The sequence below is a fragment of the Artemia franciscana genome, chromosome 19, assembly GCF_032884065.1.
Source record: "Artemia franciscana chromosome 19, ASM3288406v1, whole genome shotgun sequence".
Classification (NCBI taxonomy): Eukaryota; Metazoa; Arthropoda; class Branchiopoda; order Anostraca; family Artemiidae; genus Artemia; species Artemia franciscana.
In genome coordinates this window covers 14,244,877-14,270,372 of record NC_088881.1, presented here as the reverse complement: position 1 = coordinate 14,270,372, position 25,496 = coordinate 14,244,877, and the positions used below count along the sequence as shown (strand labels likewise).

Here is a 25,496-nt window from a genome sequence, read left to right as displayed (position 1 = left end):
CAAACATCAAATTTCATTAAAATCTGATCGATCGTTCGTAAGTTAAAAATATTTCATTTTTTCCGGATTAACCGGCCCCCACTCCTCCCCAGATCGGAAAACTACTATTTCTAATTTAATCTGATCCGCCTGCCAAATTTCATCGTCCTAGCTTACCTGGAAGTGCCTAAAGTAGCAAAACCGGGACCAACAGACCGACATAATTTGTGGTTGCTATATGTCACTTGGTTAATACCAAGTGCCATAAAAACAATGCCGATTAGATAATAAGGTACTTCAGAGAAATTTCTTAAGGCACTTCAAGAGAAATTTCAGCTTTGGTCCTGTAACACTACTAATTAGTTCTGTCAATTATCCAGCTGGCTTTGATGTTTTTTTTTCATTCTTTTAGAGATGTCGCCAGACGCTGTAATGTTAGTGGTGCTAGGGAATTTTCACCATGTTAAATTACCTAAGAACTAACTCTAATGAATTTCCCAGTCTCTTTGGTATAATATGTTACGCCCCACGCTTTTTTTTAAACTTAAAGGAATCTATGCATTTTGTTTTAATCAGATTTCGGAAGTTAGAGACTTCAAAATTAATGTCATTGTTTCCCTTGAGAGCCAGCCAGTTTTCATTAGTAATCCATTCGAAAAGGGCATCATTGGAAATAGAGTGATAAGAGAACTCAGAAGTTTGACATTCATTTACGACCAGGATATCATCCCAAACCTTTTCCAGATAGATAGTTCCTCAAGAACATAATAGTACCCCCCCCCCCCTGAAGCTCAACCAGAAACCTGTTAATAGCAGGGTAAAGAACAATGTTTTCTCCAACTATGTGGTTAGCCCAATAAGCTGAGCCCTCATCATCAGTAACCAGTATCTACAGGATTCATCCTTATTGCTTGCAAGAGTGATTTAAGGCAATCAAGTTAGTATTTAATATGGCAAATTAGTTATTTGCCCTGAGGGCAAGAGTTAATATGTAGCTTGCCAAGCTAACTCTTTTCCCCCAAAGTTATCTGATGAAAATTTTCAGATGGTTATTTTATTCAGCATAGTTAAAAGATCCGATAGCTATGCCTGGTATATATGCATTGTAGCGACCCCACTCAAGTTCTTGATCTGAGCAGAACTGATTTATCTGACCATAAATGAAATTTATTAAGTTTGCCATATGTAGTGATAGAGAATAATGTCTGACCATAGATGTTAAAATGAAGATTTGGGATTTGCCAAGGCCTGAAGAAGAGGGAATTAGACTTTTCCAGGATAAACGGGTGTTGCCCAAAACAAAACAGTGTGTCCATGGAAACAGCATGACTGTGTTTTTTTTTCAACAAAAAGCATTTTTGGAAGTGAACAACTAAGCCATGTAGGAAAAGTCGTTTGTGCGTCAACACGTGGTTTGCTGACAGTAAAATTTTATTACTTTTGTTAATTTTCTTCTGTAGTTTCCATAATTGCGTTAATAAAGTATTATGTTTTCATCCTGTTTTGGTATATTTCACCGAACTTCACTTCTTGAATGGGGTCGCTATAATACAGAAGTACCCAAGTCTTTAGGGACAAAATGAACCCCCCCCCCCCCGATGTCCCTGGGAAAAGGGCTGTAAATTCAGAAATTTGCCCATTGTTTACGTATGGTATTTGTTATTTGGAAATTAGTACATTTTATGATGGGGGTGGGATGATTAGAGTTGGTTTCCAAACGGAGAATTTTCAGTGGAGAGAGAAATTGACAGGGGATTAACTTTTCAGGCGAAAATTTACATTGGGGGAATTTGACAAAATTCCTGTACGAAATTATTTTTTATTGTCTTACTTTCTTTTTACGAACTCAATTTTGCATGTAGAGATGGCATGGGAATCATCTGGGGTATTTTCAGCGTGTTTCGATTTATTGAAAAATATTTCTATGGAGGAGGATTTCCGAAGTGATCGAGAAAACTGTTATAAATTAACGTATATTTCAAAAGAAAGTAAGTTCAGGTGAATTTTTCTCGTTGAAACGTCCACAAGAAATTTTTGGCGAGGATGGAACTGTCTCGAGGGAATTTTGCAGAGAGGTGGGGATGTATTTTACCACGGGAAAATTTTCCCTAAGAAAGAGGGGAATTTTTCATGAAGAGTGACCCAGATTTACTGGCCTTATTTCAAAAACGATCAATAAATAAATACAAAGATCAAGTTTTTTTAATAGGAAAGAAGGAGCAACATTAAAACTCAAATCGAACAGAAATCGCTCCCTATATGAATGGATTGCCTCCCTTCTCAATACCTTGCTGTTTACGCTAAAGTTTGACTGTTGTCCCAATTTATTTTAGGAACAGATACTGAAACACAAGAGCTGTTTAATTAGAATAGGAAGTTTTTTTAAATTTACTAAAACTTTAGCGTAAAAAGCAATGTATTGAGGAAAGGGGCGACCTCTTATAATTCTGAATAATTTCTGTTCGTTTTGAGTTTTAATGTTGATCCTTACTTTCAGTAATTTTTTTTTAATTCAGTTTCTTGTGACGAGTATCCAGGGTAAACCCAAGAAAAATTTACTTTCAAATTTAATTGCCAACGATAAAATCTCTTGGAAGCGTTATTAACCAAAATGGTGGAGGGATATCACGAATTATGGCAATTAGTGAGCCATTTCTAGGAAAGCCGAAGGGTAAATAAAACTGCATGCTTTGCTTCAAAGAAAATGTATTCCAGCATTAGTTTTTATATACTGCATGTATAAAAAAAAGAACTAAAAACTCGTGAATTTGTGCTTATATATGTTTTTACTGTGTATTGTGTTGATGTACCTTGTGGTCTTTATCATCAACTTTCTATTTAGGCTAGGTTAAGACCCTGGTAAGGTTTACTTCAAAATTACCGACAAATTTCTTTTTAATTTATTTGTTTATATATCCATAGTATCCGGCACCCCTCCCCCCACATAGTTTCCAAGCATACTCTAAATCTTACGAAGAGTACCCTGGCTGAACCCAAAGAAAAAATAATAATAATGGGTTACAATTCAAACAGCGTCTATTTAAAGAGGAACCACATTTATTTTTTATCAAGTTCAGATGCAGATTAAGTATTGCGACATCGACCTAAAATTTTTGTTGTTTACTTTTGCAAAGGTGATATCCTTAGTGTGGCGGTTGAAAAATCAACCGCCACAAAAAAATTTATTGTTCTAATATGCTTTACTTGTGAGACGGCCTTTTAGCCTTTATGTGAGAGCAAGTGAGTTCTCTTATCTATAGTATTTTTTGTTCTTTTTGGCAATTTTCAGCGCTAATACTAGGTTCAGACGCATAAAATTTTCCTTGAAGGTTGGAAGAAAATCCTTAAAAGGTGAAATTAAATGTGTTCAGACGTAAAGAGATCTTTTTGTTGAAATTCTATTGCGAATCCTGATAACGGCTCTGGTGCTTTTAGGTAAATTAATGGTAGTTCGTTTGAGGGTCATTTTTGAGTAAAATTAAATGATGCATAATAATGAAAGGCTTAAGGGGGTTTTGATGATATAGTATGTATTTTATTAAAAAGGTAATAACCAAAACTGTATTTTTCCCGTATTCATAATGTCTATTTCTTCTAATATTTTATGTATGTATATTTCAGGTCTATTTCCATTAATTTGCTAATTTTCTTATAGCCTATTAATTTGCTAATTTCTGCTTCCACTAATTTTCCAATAACAACTCATGGCAGCAACAAACTACCTGAGACCAGCACTGCTGTATACGCTCCTCCTACATCCCAATTTACTCAAAGCTTAACTCTTTACACCGCTTCTGATTTCCTATTTTTATTAAATTCTTCTATATTTCAGCGGTTATATCTTAAAAAGATACTTCTGCGAAAATTATAGATGACATCAAGCACATTACTTAGTTGAAAATCTCTAAATATTCAATCTCGGGAACCATGAAAGAATAAAAACCTTTGCCATATTTCAGACAGAAAAAATTAAAGACACATAGATACTCATTTAATAGCTCAAATCCTGGCACATTTGGTTAACAAAGTAAATAAAAGACACCCCCCCCCACAACTCGTATTTTCCAAAATACATTTGATAGAAATTTTGAGATGTCCATTTGTTCTCTTAGAAACTTCAAAAAAGGTTCATTCGATTGAAAATTGAAAGGAGGGCAACTAACCCCCCTCTCACGCCCACCATTTCCCCAATCACATCCAATCAAAATTCTGAGATAGCCATTTTGTTTAACATAATTGAAAGCTCCGGATATTATGTCTGAGGATTATATCCCTCTCAAACCCTTCAAGGCAAGAGTTGTAAGTCATATGCCCTGGGGGTATATAAAGTATATGTATAGACACTTCAGAGGGGGGATTATTGGATTAGTAATTTGATGTTCTAGTAGCCTGTATAAAATTCAGAGTGATTGGAGGGTGAACACTCCCCCCCCACACCTCGTATTTTCCCGAAATGCATCTGATAGAAATTTTGAGATGGCCATTTGTTGTCGTAGGAACTTCGAAAAGATTTTATTCAATAAGAAATTAAAAGGGCTAGTGCCCTTTTCAATATTTGAAAGTGATTGGAGGGCAACTAACCCTTCCTCCCATGCCCACCATTTCCCCTAACACATCTAATCCAAATTTTGAGATAGTCATTTTGTTCAACGTAATTGAAAGGTCCAGAATTGTGTTTTTAACGAAGACAAACCCCCCACAGCCCTCAGGGCAAGGGTTATAAGCAGTGCCCTGGGGGCATATATGGTTTATACAGAAAGGGTGTTCTAGCGTCCTTTTTAAGTTTGAGAGTGATCGATCGGAATTGTATTTTCAAAGGTTAATGACGATGTCAGTTAACTTGAAATTTGAAACGAACGCGCCTTTAATGTACTGTTTCATTTTCATCAATTAAAATAGCAACATTTAATTTAGAACGAACGAACGAACTATGGTGGGAGGGGGCAGGACTAATCTGTTTTAATCATATTTTGTAAGTTGAATGTTTGTATATTCTTGTAATTTAGAGTTTAGATATCTTGTAAGGGAAAGGTGGGGAAATCATTAGGTGTCTAATTTAATTGGTAATAAATAGACAACAGTGGTGTCAGTATAGCCAAATGATATTAAAACTTAGTTGGATGTTAGTATATAAGTACTCTTGCTCAAAAAGAACATTACACTATATTGGAAACACCCTTATTATTATAAAATTATTAATTTATTCATTCTTTGATGTCCAGTAGGCTAGTTTATGAAATGAATAGGCCAATAAGTCAGAATGTTAGTGTTTTTCTCTGATTAGGCCCAACTGTAAACTAGGAGCAAGAGTAGGAAGCTTAACATTATAAAATTTTTTGTTTTATGCTACTCATTGAATGGTAAAATTCTAGTTTAGCTTCTTTTTGCTAGGCTATCTTGGAAAGGGGTTATGTTTGGGAAATAAAATTTTCAGTTATCCATTCAGGGCCAAGAACATACTCCAGGAAGGTATTGTTATGCTTCCATGTTAATCCTCTTCTTATTTAGGCTACAAGTCTTACAAATTTGATTACTTGACTGATCTTCAGCAAAATGTTTCATAGTCTTCTTTGTTGATTTGTTTTCTTCACTGGCTGTTTTTATCCTCATTTCTCTTGTCTTAACAATTTTCTTTTTTATCATAATCAGCCAGCATGGTCTCAGGAATTATTTATGATAAAGCTATGCCCAGTTGACCACCCACTTTGAAAAAAAAAGAGGTTTTGTAATTTATTTTAATAAGGAAATTCTGGCTTCTAAAATAGAGTTACCTGTACTTGCTGTACTTGGGAGGGGGGGGGGGTACAAAATTAAATTAAAGAATACATCAAAAAATTTATTTATATCAGTGATTCTCAAAGTGGGTACTGCTGCCCAGTGGGGTTGCTGGAGGAAACCAGAAGTGTGGTAATAGGCACAGATGCATTTTGGGTGCAATGATAATATTTAGAGGGTAATGACAGTTTAAAAGAAAAAAGAAAATAGGCCTAATTAGGAAATTGGTAACACTTATGACATGTTTACAGATAAAATTAAAAATTTAAGTTAAGATTTATAAATTTTGATCATTTGTTGACATGGTTTTGGTGTTATTTTTTCATCACTTAATTTATTTTAACTTATTTCAACTTAACAAATTTACAAATTGATTTATATTTGATAGAAAGATTTTTCCCCAAAACATTTGATGATTTATATTGTAAAATTATAATAATTATAAAAATTAGTCTTTTACTTGTTAATTCCTCTTCTCACAGATACAATAATATTTATATCCCTTATTAATTGCTATTAAAATAAATATAAAATCCAGGTGGCACCAAGTAATTTTTTGTAACAGAATATTGTAAATATAAATATACATACAGTAGGCAAACTGTTACATTTAGATTTACACTAATCTTTGGGATTTATCATTTTGAAGTCATATTCCTTGCCATATCACAATGCAGGAGTGCCAATCCATGGAAACATGGGGGGGGGGGGTAAGGATTTACTGGCACTTGATCTGTTATCCAGCACTTGAGAATTTGGATATATAAGACCAGGCAATAACCAGTTTTGTGCTGTTTGTATGCAGAGACAGTTAGCTTCAGTTCAGTCAAAAATTATATTGTAGTTATATTTTAATAAATATTTAGTTGGTATTTTGTTAGGCTTTGTTACATTTTGCATACAAAATTACTTTGGTAATCAGAATGCGTAGTGCCCTTTGTAAGAGTCAAAGTGATCAAAGGGTAGCTACCCTCCCTCCCCCCCCACACACACAATGTCCTCCAATCCCATCATTTCCCTAAACATGACTAATCAAAATTTTGATATAGAATTTTTTCATTGTAGTTAAGGGGTCTAAAAATTAAGGCTGTGAGGAAGACACCCCCCCCCTCCACTGGTCTCAGGGCAAGTGTTTTAAGTTATGCCCTTGGGGCATATACAATTTTTGTAAAAATGCTAGTTGTATATGCTTTGGGTTTGTAATCAGAAGTTCTATTGCCCCTTTTAAGAGTTAAAGTGATCAGAGTTCAGCTACTCCCCCCCCGCTACCACACCCATTTCATGTTTTCCAAGATGCATCCAATAGAAACTTGAGATTGTCCTTTTATTCAAAATAGTCCAAAAATCATATAACACGACTTTGAGGGTTGATACAAACTACCAGAGCCTGGAGCAAGGGTTGTAAGTTCTGTCACTAGGGCATCTAAGACTTACGGAAGGAATGACTGTATAAACTTTAGAAGTGGCTCATATGGTTGAACCATAGTTCTAGTTCTTTAAGAGTCAAAAGTAATGGAAGTCAACTAGCCCCCTCCCATAATCTACTCCTCTTTTTACCAAACATGTTGGATTGAAATTATGCAATCATTATTTTATTTAAAATAGTTCAAAGAACAGATAACAATTGCTCCAGGTTTAACACAACACCACAGAGATCTGGAGCAAGGGTTTTGTGCTATGCCCTGGGGTATATAAGGTTTTTATGGCACTTGGTATTTACCAAGTGACAAATAGCAATCCCAAATTCTGTTGGTCTGTCCTGGTTTTGCTAATTTGGGTGCTTCTAGGTAAGCTAGGATGATGAAATTTGGCAGGTGTATCAGGGACCAAACCAGATTAAATTATAAAGTCCTTTCCTCAATTTGACCTTCTGGGGGGGGGGGGGGGGTTAGGGGACGGTTAATTTGGAAAAATTAAAAAATTAGGTATTTTTAACTTATGAACAGGTGATAGGATGTTAATGAAATTTGATATAGAAGAATATCATGTCTCAGAGCTCTTGTTTTAAATCCTGACTGGATCCAGTGACATTGAGAGGAGTTGGAGGGGGAAACCTGAAATCTTGGAAAATGGTTAGAGTGGGGGGATTGGGATGAAACTTGGTGGAAAAATAAGCACAAATCCTAGATACGCTATTGACGTAACCGTAACGGATCCGCTCTCTTTGGAAGAATTAGGGGGGGGGGGGTTAATTTGAAAAAATGAGATATTTTAACTTACAAAGGAGTGATTGGATCTTAATGAAATTTGATATTTAGAAGGACCTCCTAACTCAGACCTTTTTATTTTAAATCCCGACTAGGTCTTGTCAATGGGAGGAGTTGGGTAGGTGGGGGGGGGAATCTTGGAAAACACTTAGAGTGGAGAAATTGGGAAGAAACTTTTGTGGGAATAATAAGCATGTGTCCTAGACACATCATTGACATAACCGGACCGGATTGGCATTCTTTGGGAGAGTTTGGGAGGGGGCACCTAAATCTTTGAATTACCTAAAGGTAATTCAGAAAAAAAGAAGTATTTTCAAATTACAAATGAGTGATTGGATCTTAATGATATTTAATATTAAGAAATACCTTGTGTCTAAGAGCTCTTATTTTAAATCCTGACCGAATTTGGTGACGTTGGGGGGAATTGGAGGGGTGGAAAAGGGTTTAGAGTGTAAAGATTGGGATGCATCTTGGTGGGAAACATAAGCACATGTCCTAGATACATTCTTGACATACTGGGCCAGATCCGCTTGCTTTGGGGGAGTTGGAAGGGATTTACTAGTTTGGGCACTTCAAGATAACCTAGGACAATGAAAGTTGACAGGCATATCAGAGACCAGACTACATTATAAATATTCTCTTCCTTGATTCGACCATCAGGAGGGAAGGGCAAGAGCAAGTGAACAAGATAGTTGAGAAGAATTCCTTTGTCAATAAAACAAATAATTGTTCTTCTTAAGTATGGCTTGTGTTCTTGAGGTATGATCTTGCTTAGGGTACAAGAGGTCTCAGGTTTGAATTTCAGACTCCCCCAGTTTTTACAACTAGACACGTGATCAATATAGCAATTGCCAAAAGTTGGCAGGCATATCAAAAACCCCACCAGATTAAATTAGAAATAGTCACTTCCCTGATTTGACCATCTGGAGGGAGTGGAATGACAGCTAATTTAGAAAAATTGGAAAATGAGATATTTTTAACTCACAAACAGGTTATCAGATCTTAATGAAAATTGATATTTAGAAATATCTCGTGTCTCAGAGCTCTTAATTTAAAACGCAACCGGATCCAGTGACATTGGGGGAGTTGGAGGGGGGAACCGGATATCTAAAACTTGCGACTATACAACATTCTTTGCTGTCCCATTGTCTGTGCATATAAATAGATTGTCAGGTTTACCGACTCTTGAACATGCAACATATAATGGCCCATGGGAAAACAATCCGTATTCAGATCTATACCTCATGATTCTAATGATTGCGCTTGAGCTTTGTTGATGGTGATTGCTAATCGACCATTCCCTGTGTCGCCGTCGTCATTTATATATCCCCCTGTGCCCCCCGGCGTCCCCTTTGTAGTTGTGTCCCTGTGTCTCGGTCGTCATTTATATTCCCTGGGTCCCGGTCGTCATTTGTGTCCCGGTGTCCCAGTCTGTGATTTGTTTGAGTGTCCCGGGCGTCATTTATATTCCTTGGGTCCCGGTCGTCATTTATATCCCCCTGTGCCCCCCGGCGTCCCTGTTGTAGTTGTGTCCCTGTGTCCTGGTCGTCATTTATATTCCCTGTGTCCCGGTCGTCATTTGTATCCCAGTGTCCTGGTCTGTATATACATTCGTTTTTTTAGTTTTGTTTTTCTCCTTTATTTTTTATTTTTTTTTCCTTTTTTTTCTTTTTTTTCTTTTTTAGTTTTTTTAGTTTTTTAGCTTTTTTAGTTTTTTTTTAGTTTTTTTATTAGTTTTTAGTTTTTTTTTCTTTTTAGTTTTTTTGTAGTTTTTACCTTTTTTTTAGTTTTTTTAGTTTTTTTTTTACTTATGTCCTGGTCGTCATTTATACTCCCTGTGTCCCGGTCGTCATTTGTGTCCCGGTGCTTTGTTGATGGTGATTGCTAATCGAACATTCCTTTTGTCCCGGTCGCTTTCTCTTTGAGTGTCGTCATTTATATTCCCTATGTGCCGGTGTCCCGGTCGTCATTTGTGTCCTGATGTCCCGGTCTGTAATTTTGTCAGTTGAAAACATGACGTCAGTCGACACACAAACATGACGTCACCCGACAGACAGGCCCACACACACACAGACAATTTATTTTTATATATATAGAAGATATATATATATATATATATATATATATATATATATATATATATATATATATATATATATATATATATATATATATATATATAAATATATAAATATATAAATATATATACTAGCTGTTGGGGTGGCGCTTTGTGCCACCCAAACACCTAGTTGGTAGGGGCGCTTCGCAACCCGCCAAGACCCCCCCCCCCCTGCGCGCATAAGTCGTTACGTGCCATTGTAGTTGTGTCCTTGTGTCCCACCTGTGAATACATATATATATATATATATATATATATATATATATATATATATATATATATATATATATATATATATATATATATATATATATATATATATATATATATATATATATTAGCTGTTGGGGTGGAGCTTCGCGCCACCCCAACACCTAGTTGGTGGGGCGCTTCGCGCCCCCCCCCCCCATGCCCCCCGCGCGCGTAAGTCGTTACGCGCCATATTAGTTACGCGCCATTGTAGTTGTGTCCCTGTGTCCCACCTGTGAATATAGATAGATTTATATATGTGTTTCAAACTACGTAAAAATTGCGAATATACAACATTCTTGGCTTTCCCATTGTCTGTCCATATACAAAGCCGTATGTACTAATAATGACGTCATATGCAAACGCTCTTTTTACAAACAAACAAACATGCATACACACAACTCGTTTTTATATAGATAGATAGATACAATACAAATTAACTACGTAAAACTTGTGAATATACAACAGTCTTTGCTGTCCCATTGTCTGTGCGTATAAATAGATTGTCAGGTTTATCGACCCTCAAAGATGCAACATACAATTGTACATTGGTAAAGCAATCTGTATTAAGATCTATACCGTATTTTTCTAGTGATTGCCCTTGAGCTTTGTTGATGGTGGTTGCAAATGCTAATCGAATTGGGAATTGCAATCTTTTAAATTGAAAAAGCAGATCCGTTGGAATCATGGGAATGCGAGGAATAAGAACAGCCTCACCCTCATAAGGCCCTGTCAAGATTGTGGCCTCTATTAGGTTTTCCATTGTTTTTTTTACGGCAAGTCGCGTGCCATTGCAAAGCTTTGGTGGGTTGATATTTCTTAAAAGTATCATTGTAATGCCTATTTTTAGTTGTAGCACGTTTGGTGGAAACCCTGAAGGATCTATGGAATTTAAAAATTCAGATGGATAATTAACCGCTTCATTTAGTTCCAAAATACAAATTAACTGCGTAAAACTAGCGAATATACAACATTCTTCGCTGTCCAATTGTCGCTGCATATAAATAGATTGTCAGGTTTACCGACCCTCGAACATGCAACGTACAATTGTCCATGGGAAAAACAATCAGTATTAAGATCTATACCACATTTTTCTAATGATTGACCTTGAGCTTTGTTAATGGTGATTGCAAATGCTAATCGAATTGGGAATTGCAATCTTTTAAATTTAAAAGGCAGTTCCGTTGGAATCATGGGAATGCGAGGAATAAGAACAGCCTCACCCTCAAAAGGCCCTGTCAAGATTGTGGCCTCTATTAGGTTTTCCATTGTTTTTTTTACGGCAAGTCGAGTGCCATTGCAAAGCTTTGGTGGGTTTATATTTCTTAAAAGTATTATTGGTACGCCTATTTTTAGTTGTAGTACGTGTGGTGGAAACCCTGAAAGATCTAAGGAATTTAAAAATTCAGATGGATAATTAACTGCTTCATTTGGTTCCAAAACTGTGTCGACTGACTTATAAAGGACTGCCTGGTCTCGAATCTTGGTCAAAACAATATTGTTGATTTCGTGGACGTCTATATTTTTGGGTGCGAGAATCGCTCTTTCACTTAGCCATTTATTATTTTTATAATTTTTTAGAATATTCGGAAATACTTTTTCAATCAATTCATTTTTGGACGTCACTAAATTACAGAAATCAGCAGGTAGTTGTATACGTCCTGAAGTTGAGTCTACTGGGAGCTTTCCGTTTCCCATTGCCAGCAATTGATCTGAAAATGTTTGACCAGAGTCATCGTTTTGCAATCGGACACGCATATTTGTAGTTAATTTTAATGTTTTTACGTGTGCCCATAAATTAGAATTTTTCAGGCAAGCATTCATTTCGTCAGCAGGAGTTGATCTAGGTATTATAGGTAATGTTTGCCTGAAATCTCCCGCAAGTAATATTAATGTGCTGCCAAAGGGTTTCGACTTCCCTCGCAAATCTTTCAAGCATTGATCCAGCGCCTCGAGCGATTTTTTGTGTGCCATTGTGCACTCATCCCAAATAATAAGTTTGCATTGCTGCAATACTTTACCCATCCCAGATGATTTGGAAATATAGCACGTTGGAGTTTCTGTAGAATGCAAGTTCAGAGGCAATTTCAAAGCGGAATGAGCAGTTCTTCCACCAGGAAGCAATGTTGCGGCTATTCCGGACGACGCAATTGCCAACGCTATATCATTTTTTGATCGAATTGATGCCAGAATCAGTTTTATCACAAACGTTTTACCAGTACCTCCTGGCGCATCCAAAAAGAAAATTTCTCCAACGTTGTTATCGACACAATGCATTATCGTATCATAAATGTCTTTTTGTTCTGACGTTAACTTGGAAATGTTATTTTGTACATAAGGCAATAGATCACTCGTACTGTAACTTTGTTCACGATCCAATTCTACACATGTCGAAACAGCAGCGATACGGTTAGGTGAACGCATTCCCAAATCCTGAAGAGGTTTGTTTGCCATACGTACGCACAAATCTTCTATAACAACTAAAGTGTAGTTATAAATTTCTGATGTAAAATCAAAAGTCATATCTGACGTCTCTAACTGTTTTCGATGGAGTATATCTTCGGACATTTTTGACTTATATTTTTCCCATAACTCTGTAGGAGCTGATGGAGAGCAAGTTGTTAAAATGATGCCAAACAATGCACGAATTTGACTTGGGGTTGACGTTTCGCACGCGTCATTGATGCAGTTATCCCAGTGTTGGTCATTCTCCAATAAATTCAGAGCTTGGCATGCACTACGGTAAGTGTCATGTATAGTACCATTTACAGTCCTCAAATACTCAAAGGATGTCGGACCGGGTACATTCACCAAAAGCAGGCGTAGAAAGAAGCATTCATGTTGATTGGGGTGAACGGTGTAGAGTCTTCCTATCGTGGTATCTTTGAAGATGGTAGGTTGGCCGTCGACTGACTTACCCTGTTTTCGACGTTCAAATACTTTATTTTTAGTATTCCACGTGTAATACGAAGGCACTTCAGTATACAGCAGTTTTTTGCAAAAGAATCATTTTTGCAAAGCGAAAAAAAAGCTGTTAATGTTGTATCCGGTGGATTCAGGACTCTTTGTTGCACGTTGGTTTCCGTGAAATAAACACGTTGACCATTCTGTAAATGTACCGCTAAGTGAACAACAGCTGGACTACGTTCATGTATCGGAAATGAAAGAATTCGCCAAACAGCTTCATTACTGCTTATGTATCTTCCAGCCTGATATTGTACGATTTCATCGAAATCTTTGATTTCGGGCTGCAAGCCAAAAACTGCCATGTCACTGCCTTTGTTGACGTATTTACATATGTATTTGATTGCCTTTACGGAGTTACAGTATTCAACGTTTATGTGTGCATTAAATGTTTTTGATAATAATGGGGAATATAGAACAACCCACTGGTTATCTACTTCGATGGTGGTACCGTTACGCTTCTTTATTATTGCTGTTTTACCGCCATCTTCAGTAGATCTTCTTCTATATTGTGGGTAACCATCATTGCCAGTAATTGTGTTTGATACTAAAAGTCGAGGATATTGCTTTGTGCACCTTCCTTTGGCCATGCATGGTGAATTTTCGTTCAGTGCACCGCAAGGTCCATGTATCATATTTTTTACAATAATATCATGTAACCCCTTATCGACATTTTTATCAGGTATTTCACAAAAATCACATCATCAATTTCGTTCGAAGTAATTTTTTTATGTAGCCAGATTAGTATATGTACGTGTGGCAAACCTCGTTTTTGCCATTCCACTGAGTACATCCAGCATAGCACTGACCCAAACACTTCAAGTTTTACAATGTAGTTTATCAGTGATTTCAACTTTTGCCGGAAGACACGGGCCGTAATGTCATGCCTATGAACCGCCGATTGTCCTTGAAGTAAAAGCTGCAGTATCTCGTCCCAAGATTGATTACATGTAAATGTAATAAATAAATCTGGATGACCATAGAGACGAACATACGCAATAGCATCTTGAGCATATTCATGCATATGACGGGGACTGCCAGCATATGACGAAGGTAAAATTGTTAATCTTCCAACGTTTGTGGTATTACCGTCATTTATAACTGCATCTCGCAAATGAATGTATTGTTCAGAGCGGAGCTTGGTCTGATTCAGGCGGATATATAGCAAACGTTCTGATTCAATTTTAAATAATAATTTTACTCAAGGTCACGAACTTTAATCCTTTGCCAGGTATTGCAAAATCTAACTAGCTTCGCAGGGATTAAAATTCACTGAAAAAGCCAACTGATTTTAAATTTATGATATCCAATTCTAGACAGATGTTTTCACCTTGAACTACGAATTAATACCGTTGGTCGTCTATGTTTCCCATCCTTATATCCCTTGATTAACTCTTAAAGAAGAATCGGTTCTTTTCTGCTATCCGTTGGAAAACAAGCTGGAATTTTAATTAATTATAATAGTTATATAGAAAAACTTCAAGGATTATTTAGACAGTTCAAGGATATTAGTTCATCTAATGTACCATAATTCTTAATGCTATTTATACCCCCTAAAATACACGTCTCCGAAATAAAATGCGTTGGTGCATAAACTGTGTACAAATATCTCAATTAACCTGAAGTGTGTTGGTCTACATTTGTTGCTTGTTTTGTCAAATATCAACTACTCTAAAACTTTAAGTGAACTAAAAATACTTGGTTTATTCAAATTCCTGTTTATATTTCAGCGATCGCGATCGGGATCATTGTGTGCATGTTCTCTCCTCTATCATTCGCCATTCATTTAACGCTAATTTTTATGAAGCCATGTTGTAAATTTTGGATTCATGCTGTATCGTGCCTACCTCGTCTCTGGGATAAGGAAATCGCTGAACTTGTCAATAATATTTCAGGTAATAAGACACAAACAAATATCTTCCACAAGGTAGATAAAATAGAGAAATCTCGTTTTATTTATTTACTGTATTCTATTCAATGGATCAATGTTGTTATGCATCATTCATATCTTACCATGAACCTCGGAAATCAAACAGTTCGTGGTAACGAACTTTAAAAGAAGAGACCCGGCTTAATAGTAACCGAAACTCAAAAAAACATAATTTTGATACCAAATATACATCAAAAGAATCAGATTTTTATGCTGATTTCAAATATATAAGTTTAATCAAGTCTTTAGTTTTACTCATAAAAAGTTAAGAGCCTGAAAAAATTTGGCTCATTTTCAAAAAATGAGGAAACACCCTCTTAAAGTTATAAAATCTTAATAAAAAGCACACCATTAGATTCAGCGCATTAGAGAGCCCTCATGTTGAGGTTTCAAGGTCCTATAAAAGGTGGAATTTTGTATTTATTACCAATAGAAAGATCACGAATCCGTGTTTTTTTTCTGGGGTAATTGTATTGACCCAGTAATCCTAGAATGCCCCGAGAGGGCTCATTCTAACGGAAATATAAAGTTCTAGTGCATTTTTTTAGCGACTGAAAAAATTGGAGGGTAACTTGGCTCCCTCCCACGCTCATACAAAGTCAATGGATCTATATTTTCAGATAGCCACTTTGTTCAAGCATAGTTCGTCATGATAATGAACTTTAAAAGAAGAGACCCGGCTTAATTGTAACCGAAACTCTAAAAAACAGAATTGTGATACCAAATTATAAATCAAAAGAATCTGATTTTTATGCTGATTTCAAATATAAAAGTTAAATTAAGTTAAGTCTTTCTCATCAAATATTAAGAGCATGCGAAAATTTGCTCATTTTCAAAAAATGAGTAAATACTCTCTTAAAGTTATAAAATCTTAATAAAAAGCACACCATCAGATTCAGCATATCAGATAATCCTACTGTTGAGGTTTCAAGCTCCTATAAAAGGTGAAATTTTTTACTTTTTGCCAAAAGAAAGATCACGGATCACGGATTTTTTTTTTTTTTTAGGGGTAATTGTATTAACCCAGTAATCCTAGAATGTCATGAAAGGGCTTATTCTAACGGAAATTGAAGGTTCTAATGCCATTTTTAGCGACTAAAAAAATTGGAGGGTAACTAGCCCTCCCACGCTCAATTTTTTACAAAGTCAACGGATCAAAATTTCGAGATAGACGCTTTGTTCAAGCATATTCGAAAAATCTAATAGCTATCTTTATTGTTCTGGGTACCCGGCTGACTGACCGTATTTCAAACAGTAGGTTGTACGAAAAGTGTGGTTCAATCCCGCTTTCTGGGGCTATAATGAAAGAAAGGTTGAGATGGCTAGGCCACGTTCTACGGATGAAGGATGACAGATTACCGAAGATTGTCCTTTTTGGCCAACCGTCTGGGGCTACACGGAAAGCAGGTCGTCCTTGTCTGGGTTGGGAGGATGTCATAAATAAGGATTTAAAGGAAATGGGAACTTCCTGGGAGGGTGTAAAGAGGGAGGCTTTAAATAGATTAGGTTGGAGGAGGAGCGTGCGTAGCTGTGTTGGCCTCAGGCGGCTTGGTGCTGCAGTGAGTTATTAGTAGTAGTAGTAGTAGTATCTTTGAGGACGACTTAATTCCCAACAGTTTCCGGGGGAAGGGCTGTAAGTTACGAACTCTCCCCATTGTTTACATATAGTATTTGTTATTGGTAAGTATACTGACATTTTCAGAGGTTTTTTTTTCTGGTGGGTGGGAGGGTAGGGTGAGGGGTGTACGTGTTAGGATGTAATTATGGAGGAATTTAATATTCAAGTAAGAATACTTGGAAATTTCTTACATCGATCTTCAAGACTTGAAAATGTTTCGGAAACTAAAACATTATTCCTCTTCTTAAATTTGTTGGATTTAAATGATATACGAATATTAAATACTTCCATATGGCATTTTCAAATCCAAAATTCTAAAAATTATTTCTATGACAAATCTCTGTTGATCTTACTTCCTCGTTCGGATTGTCGGAGGTCTAGGATGTATCAAAATCCTTTTGTAAGCTCTGAAAGGTCAAGGTTTTCGATTAGATACCAAATACCCTTCATTGCTAACAATCATAAGCTGAATGATAAAATTCTGTTTGATCCATCCCAAAAAAAATCTCAGCTAAATTTTAAAAAGCAAATATTAAAGATTGTTTGCTAAAATTTTGATTATTCACCATTGATGATGGAAATTTAAATTATGTGATCTCCTTATTTGTGTGTTTGTTTTTGTGTCCCTGTGTCTGGGACGGCCTCCCACACCCCTCCTGCCTGATATTTATATATTTACTTATCTTTTATGAGTTTTTTTTCTATTTTATGTGTCTTCTACCGTATTATACTTTGAAATCATTATTAAGATGAGATGTTGATGTTTTTTCTTCTGTTTTTGCACTGCCCCAGCCTTACGAGCTCTGCTCTCTGTTGGGGCATAATATTGTTTGTGTATTTTTTGAGTTGAATAAAGAAAAAGTTGAAAAATTGAAGTTATCACGAGGAAGAGAATTTCCATGAAAGGGCGCGGGATTTTCCAGCATTATTAAAAGAAAAACAATGTGAGATTTTTTTAAAACACCTTATTCAACGTAAAGTAAGAAGCATCATTTAAGCTTTAAACGAACAGAAATTATTGCGTGTATGAGGGGGTTTGTCCGCTCCTCAATACCTAGCTCTTTACGTTAAAATATTTTGGTAATTTCAAAAGAGCTATTTGTTCTAATTAAACGGCCCATGTTATTCAGAATTGGAACAAGTTAAAAAAAAAACTTTTTTTTATTTAATTTCTGAACATTTTTGAATTAATGCACGTTTTGATTTTGGCTCATCGTACATGAATCATTAAAACGAAATTTATTCTAGTCTCCCAAAGATTTTGGACTGGATAAGGTGTCCAAAATGCGTAAAACTTTGACATTTCTTTTCACCAGGTTTGGTTAAGATTCGGTGATTCTATTCTGCTAGCTGATAAAAATATAAACACCCATCCAATATTTCCATACCTTCTCATCAAGAGTCTGGTTCTAGTCCCTAAAAGGCACCAATACGACAATAGGTATTCTTTCTATGAAGTTTGGTAGATTCGCAGATGACAAGATTCCACAATACACCTTCTCTTCCCACCCATATGAGTTGGATCGCTAACCTTTTTATGCTTTTATACTTTTAATAGGTTTTTTAATTATAGTACACCCTCCCTCTTCTTGTTTATAAGAAGATAAACAAGACCATTTATAATACTTACCATTAATATAACCATTTATAACTATTTAAAGGTGTCCGTAAACGAATTTAAAAAGTATAATCCAATAAGTACAAGAGATTAATCCATACACGGCCATTCCCCAGCATTTTGGCTGCGGTAATTCAAAACGTGCTATGTGATATTTCTTAGAACTGATATTTATCCCTCCCCGATAAAACTAAACAGCTATAAAAATAGTAATCTAAGCTGATGACGACAATGGTTTTCAAGTATTTGGGTGTGTGAAAATCAACCTAAAACTTTCTTATCCCTGATCGGGTTTAAAGATGAAATGTTTTGTTACGCTTGTGGCCAAGATGAACCAAATGTAAAACGAATATTTTCTGAGGTGTGGTTCCATCTCTCCCTCCCCCTCCCCCTAAAAATGTCGCCTTAAAAGAACGCTTACATAGAAAGACAAATCGAAAAAAAAGGATCTGTGTAAAACAGAGCCCAATGAAGGGTCGAACAAGTGGTTGTAGCAACTTTGGAAATGGCACATGCGATTATAGTATAAAAGCTCTACTGCGGATTTTAAGGCCTGAAAGTGATTGGCAAGCAATCAGCCTCCGTCCTGCTTTTTAGCCACCCAACAGCGAAGTAACCCCCATGATGTGAGACGAAATGTATTTTCATTAAGAATTAATAAGTACCACTGGGGATTGAATCCATTAATGCCATCGAGCTGATATCATTTCAAATTAAATTAAATTTAAATTCTTGAAGTAATACATCACAAAAATAAGGTAATGTATTTTGATGGTTTTTTTCAATTTATTTATTGTATATGTTGTTTGTTTTATTACTTATTTAGTTTTGAAAACCTGTTCTGAGTTGCATGCAAAATTATGATGATATCCTAATAAATCTTTCTTTTATTAAAATTGTTGTATTGCTTTCTAGAACACCTATCGAAGAGCTTTAAGACGGTAAGAGGAGATCTTGTTTTTTCTGACTTTGTTGCTGGCTTCATCATCCTCTACAAGAAGCAGAATAGAGAAAGTAGAGAAAATTCAAGTGAGTAGCTTAAACGTAAAACAAAAATGTTTAACTTGACTTTATCGCATGGTGTCTATTGTTCCGTTCAGCCGATCGTCTGGATCGCTGTTTTTGGCCGGAGATACAATCCGTGGTTGGGAAATTTAGCTCTAACGTAACACAAGCTCATTATACGTTTTATTGGTTATGAGATTAAGCCAAGAACTTGGCCCTTGATTGATCAAAAAATCTCCTACACTTTACAAGCTAACTACCCCTTCCCCCCTCAAACCTAACATCTCTACTGACATTGTGCTTAATAATTATTCATAGTAACTTATAAGGTCTATGCTGATATTTATTCTCAGCGACGATGATGGTAAGCCTTAAAATGTAATGTGGTATGTATTTTGTGGCTGCTACCATCACTTTAACTGTAGAGACGAAAAATCCCTTCTATCACACCCACCTATCGTAGTAACGAACTTCAAGTAAGGAGCGACCCGGCTGAATAGTAACCAAACTCTAAGAAACGGAATTTCGATACCAATAGATATAAAAAGAATTGGCTTATTTTGCCGATTTCAAATATATAATTTTCATAAAGCTTAGATTTGCCCATTAAAGGCTACGAGTCTGAGAAGATTTGTCTTATTTTCGAAAAAAGAGTGAAACGCCCACTTAATGTCATAAGATCTTAACGAAAATTGCACCATCAGATTCAGCGTATCAGAAAACCCTATTGTAGAGGTGTCAAGCTCCTATCTGCAAAAATATTTTGTATTTGTTGCCATAAGAAAGATCACGGATTTTTTTTTTTTGGGGGGGGGATCGTGTCCAACCAGTGGTCATAGAATGTAAAATTAGTCATGGAAGTATGCAGGTCTTCCACTTTTAGGGAGAGTACCCTATTTTAGAGTGAAATCACTTCTTTTAGGGCTATTTATTTTGAATATTAGGGACAAAGGGAAATCTGGTATAAAGTAAGGATTTTCAGGGAAATCTGGGGTAAAGCAAGGATTTTCAGTGAAAATTTGATTTTTTCTAACAAAATGCTGAAAAGTTCTTCATTGTAATATTTTTTTAGTGAGAGATCTAAAACCTCATGTTGAAGTATTGGACATGGTTTAGTGTAATGATGGACCAGCTGAGGGTCTGACTAACTACATCAAATAAGTCATTGAAAAAAGCTCGATTCACTAGCAAAATATTGTTGGATTTTGTGTCGATATTACTAACGCCATGTTTGGAGACACTAAATCTGCTTCAGCGGTAATGAAAGCCATGGTGCTTCATATCTTGAATGTGAAATGCTTGTGCCATCTTATTCACTTTTGTTCATTCTATGCATGCTTGTCGCTTCCCAAGACACTAGAATGCTTGGCACGAAATATTTATGCCCACTTTTTAAAGAGTGCTTCAAGGCGAGGTAAGTATGGCGAATTTCAGAAGTTCTTTGGATGTAAAGCACTCCCAATTCTTTCACCGGGGCATACCCGTCGGTTTGACCTTCAGGCCTGCATAAAGAGGCTTATTGAGCACCAGGTTGCTCCTACTCATTATTTCATAGAAACCACGATTCACAACCCAACTATAACCAATGACCTTATCTTGTCAACATTACAAAGCAAGTTGACAAAGCATTACCTTGAATTTATGGACGACTCTCTTGGCCTCTCTAATGAATTCAATAGAGTTTTTCAATCTGAGCTTCCACTTTTTCATTCCCTAATGGCAAGTGCCGCAAACTTGTGAGTGATGTTGCGTCTAACTTAATGGAACTAGACTGTATTTGCTGTGTTGGTTTGTTTACCGAATGAATTCTTATCCTTCAAGTGAGTAACTGCCCTTAAACCAGACATATATGGGAATAGTTGCAACCAATTCAATGCAATAACTCGTAGATGCTCAAGAGTCAAGTGATAATATTGAGCTCTTTTACCAGTCCTGTCGAAATTATTATATAGTCTTGATCTACTATATTCAAGACCGTTTCAAGTTTGAAGACGAAATTTATGACATTTTGTCACTGGTGGAACTAGGGAATGCAAGAAATTTAAAGCCAAAATCTCTAAGGCCACTATTCTCGAGACTTACTGTTCTAACAGAAAAGTGTTGTGTTCAAAAAACAGACATAGAATGGAGATCTCAGGCAATGACCGATGTCACTGGGCTTCATTTGGGAGATACTCAAGTTGAAGACCTGACAGTTGAGTAGTACTAGATGAATATACTTAGTCTGAAGACTTGCAGTGGTGAAATCAAGTACTCATAATTCCGGAAGTGCATATCACTGATGTTTCCGTTACTCTTTAGTATTGTACTAGCTGAGCGTTTGCTTAGTCTTCTAAAATTAATCAAAACAGACATTCGAAATAATTTCGAGAACGTCACACTAGTCTCAGTTATTCGAGTCAGTTACTGATTTAAAAACGAAGATAAAACTTCATCAACTGTCAGCATACCGAAAGCTGTTACTGGCTTCAAGACGAAAGCAAACGCTTCGTGCGATGAAGTGCTGGAGATTACACTTACTTGAACTTTTTTATCTGTTCTCGATAGTGTAAAACTTTTTATGTATATCATTATCTGAAGTAAAAAATAACACTTTGATTCTACGTTACGTTTTTCGTTTTGATTGTATGGAAATCTAAGGCAAAATATCTTTTTTTTTCTAGGGAGAAAAAAGGGAAATCAGATCTGAAGACAAGGAATTCTAGTGAGAATTAATATAAAAAAAGGGAAAATTGAAACCAAAAAGTGGAAACCCTTGGAGTATGTATACATTTTGGCGTGGGAGAACGAGTTGTCTGCTGGGGGTTTTGCTTGGAAAATTTTTCATTTTGAGGGAAGTTTCCAGGGTGTGAACTTGTCGGGGGAATTATTCACTGAAAATCTGCCAGAATTCCTATACAAAATTCCTCTTATTTGTCATGCTTTCTCTTTTCGTTCTCAATTTTCATTTGGAGTTGTTAAAGGATATTGGGTAAGTTTTCACCGGGATTGAATTGTCTAGAGGATATTTCAGTGGGGACGGGGAATTCTCGGTCGAAGTTGGGCCATATCTTTTGGGAATATTAAAAAAAGATCAGAAATAAAATTAAAAACACAAGATTTTTCTACTGAAAGTAAAAAGCAACATTGAAACTTCAAAACGAACAAAAATTATTGAGTATATTTAGGGGATTGCTCCTCCTTAGCACATCGCTGTTTACGCTAAAGTTAGAATTTTGTTCAAACTCTTTAAGAACGACTCTGAAACACAAGGATTGTTTTACTAGAATAATAAGAATATTTTAAAAGTACTAAAAGACTTGAGCGTAAAGAGCGGGGTGTTGAGGAGGTGCAATCCCCTTCGTATACGTAATAATTTCTGTCCGTCTTAACTTTTGATATTACTCCTTACTTTCAGTGGAAAACTTTTTTTTTTTTATTTGATGACTAAATAAAGCCAATTGTGCTTTTATTTGTTTTAATAATAAACAATAGTTTATTTGTTACCAGCTTGTTTTAATAATTTAAGCGGAGTTAAGACACTAAGGAAAGAAAAACCAAATACCACAGACAATACATTCAATACAATCTAATCAAAGGGTGATACGGACCCAAGCGTTGACAGGCATCAGCACCTAATCTAGCATAAGAATTCTTTAATTTTGATTTAAAGGATTGTATTTGATATGTCACAATAAATTATTTTAGGAATTCTATTTTACTCTTCTCTATTCTTTTCTTTAGATTTAATTTTTTTTTCTTTTTTTGTGTGTGTGTGTGTGACCTCTTTTCAGGATGTTTCGTACATGACATCTGGGAAAACCAAAAAAGTGTGAGTATTTAAAAAAAAATGCGGTCAATATATTGAAGTTTAATATAAACAACTGATGAGTATGGATATTATAAATTCATAGGGTAGGAGGGTAACAGCTCATTTAGTCAAATAATTAGTCAAATCTCAGTGGATGACCAATAACTGTTATGGCTCTGAAATTAAACGTCACTTTTGATGCTTAAATTGAAAGTCGACAATTTTTAGACATTCGAAATTAGTTCAAAAGTGCAGTATCTTCTTCTTTTTCTTGTTTAGAAGGTGCTTCCGCATAATCTCATCACCGGAATCAAACTCCAATCCTTGCGGTAGATTGCAGCATAGGAGCTGGGATTCGAAATCCATGATAACGAAGCTCAGGTCAATTTCGCTGCGCAGCTATAGGGCAAATATTGTACTTTGATTTAGGCTAGCTTTGGTAATATAAGGATAAGCGGAAGTTATTAGTTAAGTCTATTCGTGGAACATTTGTACTCACCTAGCTTTAGACCTTTGTAGGGTTTCGCCGTCAACGGGGATTTGATAAAAGTTACAAATATGGTCTTGGAATGGCAGTAATATTTTACATCATTAGAATTTTACTTCGGCAATAGAAAAAAATACATTTTTTTTGATTTTAGATCTATCTATGTTATTTTTTATGATTCTTTATCAAATGTAAGGCTAACCAACAGATATATGCCTATAGTGAAAATAATTAGAATTGTTCATAAAAAACGTACTAAAAATTTTATCGTATAGTCTAGGAACCTATGTCATTTTGGTGACGGATATTTTATTTATTAATTTAACCATTGATTCTATTCTGTGACTTTTTCTCATACCTTATTTTGTTCACCTTAAGTGGTAATGGTACTTGCTACTTTGGACACATTTATTGAAAATGATCCTGTAAACCGCATTGGCTTACCATAACAAAAAGTAATTAAATTTAAGAAAATAAACTTCCATAAAATAATTTGAATAAATGAAGTCGAAAAGTAGATAAAATAAAAATTAACAGAAAAAAATCATTTTAATTAAAGCAATGTAAGCTATTCGTCAGTATTTGTGATTAACAAATATAATGCTCTTGCGATAAATGGCTAAATTATTAAAGATTCATTAAAACGCTTTATAAGTGACGTGAATTGGCTACATAAAAAAAAGAAACTTTGTCTAATACTCTCTCTTCTAAATTTTTTGGCTATTAAACGGCCTTATTCTATTAATTTTGATTTCATCTGTTATTGATTTTTTATGCTTTTTATTTGTTCCAATTTTGACCTTTATTTGTTTGTTTTTTCTGTTTGCTGTCCCTGATTTTCTTATCTTCTTTTTAATCAGTTTGTTTTGTTAGCAATTTTTTCGTGAAATGTAGTTTTGTTTCGTTGTACTTTTTTCGTATAGCATTGAAGGTTGTTTTGCCGAGATGTTTCTTTTGTTTCCTGCAGTATTTTCGTTGGCCTTTAAATCTCATTCTCAGGCTTCTTTTCCGTAATTTGTTTTTATTACGTTGTTGATGCTTTTTCTAGATACTTGGAATGTTTAAAGTTTTTTATACATTTAACAACTACTGCTAGCTTATAGCTTTTCTAGTATATAAACATATTGCTATTCCTCCATTAAATGATTGGTTATACCATAATAATGCTACTGATTGACGGCATATCAAGATTGTAAGAGTTGTTTGTCATAGTTTTGAAAGGAGAAAGTTTTCTTTCAGATAATACCACCAACCCGCCAGTAACAGAAAGCGAGAGGACCAACTCTATCCTGCCAGAGAACACACAATTCTGGCAGGATATAGAATGGACCAAAATTCAATGGGCCAACCATTTCCTGAAATTTGCCGCCGGAGCCTACAAGATCAATGAGCTCCATAGTCGGCAAAACCTTCTCAAAAATTGTGCAAGGTTCGTTTGTTTCTCAATTTTCTTTTTCATGGAATGTACTGAAAAGTATTTCTGCCCAGAGTAGAAAAGAGGTGCAAAGTGGAAATAAAGCTTCCGCCTTTATTGAAATCAGCAATGCAATAGTATCAGAAAACTGTATAATGTGAAAAATTACGAAAAAAAGAAAAACTTTGAGTAACCCAAAAGACTTTTTTCTCCTTATTCCCTTATTATTATCTTATTCAGTCTTATCACTTTATGTAAATGAGATGACTTTTCATCAAAGAAGACCATTTTAACTCGGAAAAAATAATTGAGGCATATTCATGAACTTTTTTTCTAAATTC

The 25,496-nt window shown here is 35.6% G+C and overlaps 2 protein-coding genes across 5 annotated transcripts in view; both read left to right on the top strand.

The window, feature by feature from the left end:
- The window catches only part of LOC136039317 (actin-related protein 2/3 complex subunit 4), a 291,440-nt gene that overhangs the window by 58,860 nt on the left and 207,084 nt on the right, over positions 1-25,496 (top strand). The gene's annotated exons all lie outside the window — the stretch shown is intronic.
- The window catches only part of LOC136039311 (diacylglycerol lipase-beta-like), a 77,338-nt gene continuing 56,696 nt past the window's right edge, over positions 4,855-25,496 (top strand). For 3 of the 4 annotated variants that reach the window (XM_065722925.1, XM_065722924.1, XM_065722923.1), the window contains exons 1-4: positions 4,855-4,951; positions 15,024-15,188; positions 19,375-19,488; positions 24,981-25,170. In XM_065722925.1, coding sequence (XP_065578997.1) covers positions 15,050-15,188; positions 19,375-19,488; positions 24,981-25,170 — 443 coding nt within the window. In that variant the 5' untranslated portion in view covers positions 4,855-4,951; positions 15,024-15,049. Of the gene's footprint in view, positions 4,952-15,023; positions 15,189-19,374; positions 19,489-24,980; positions 25,171-25,496 lie in introns of those variants that run through there. The other variant, XM_065722922.1, reaches the window with a different exon arrangement.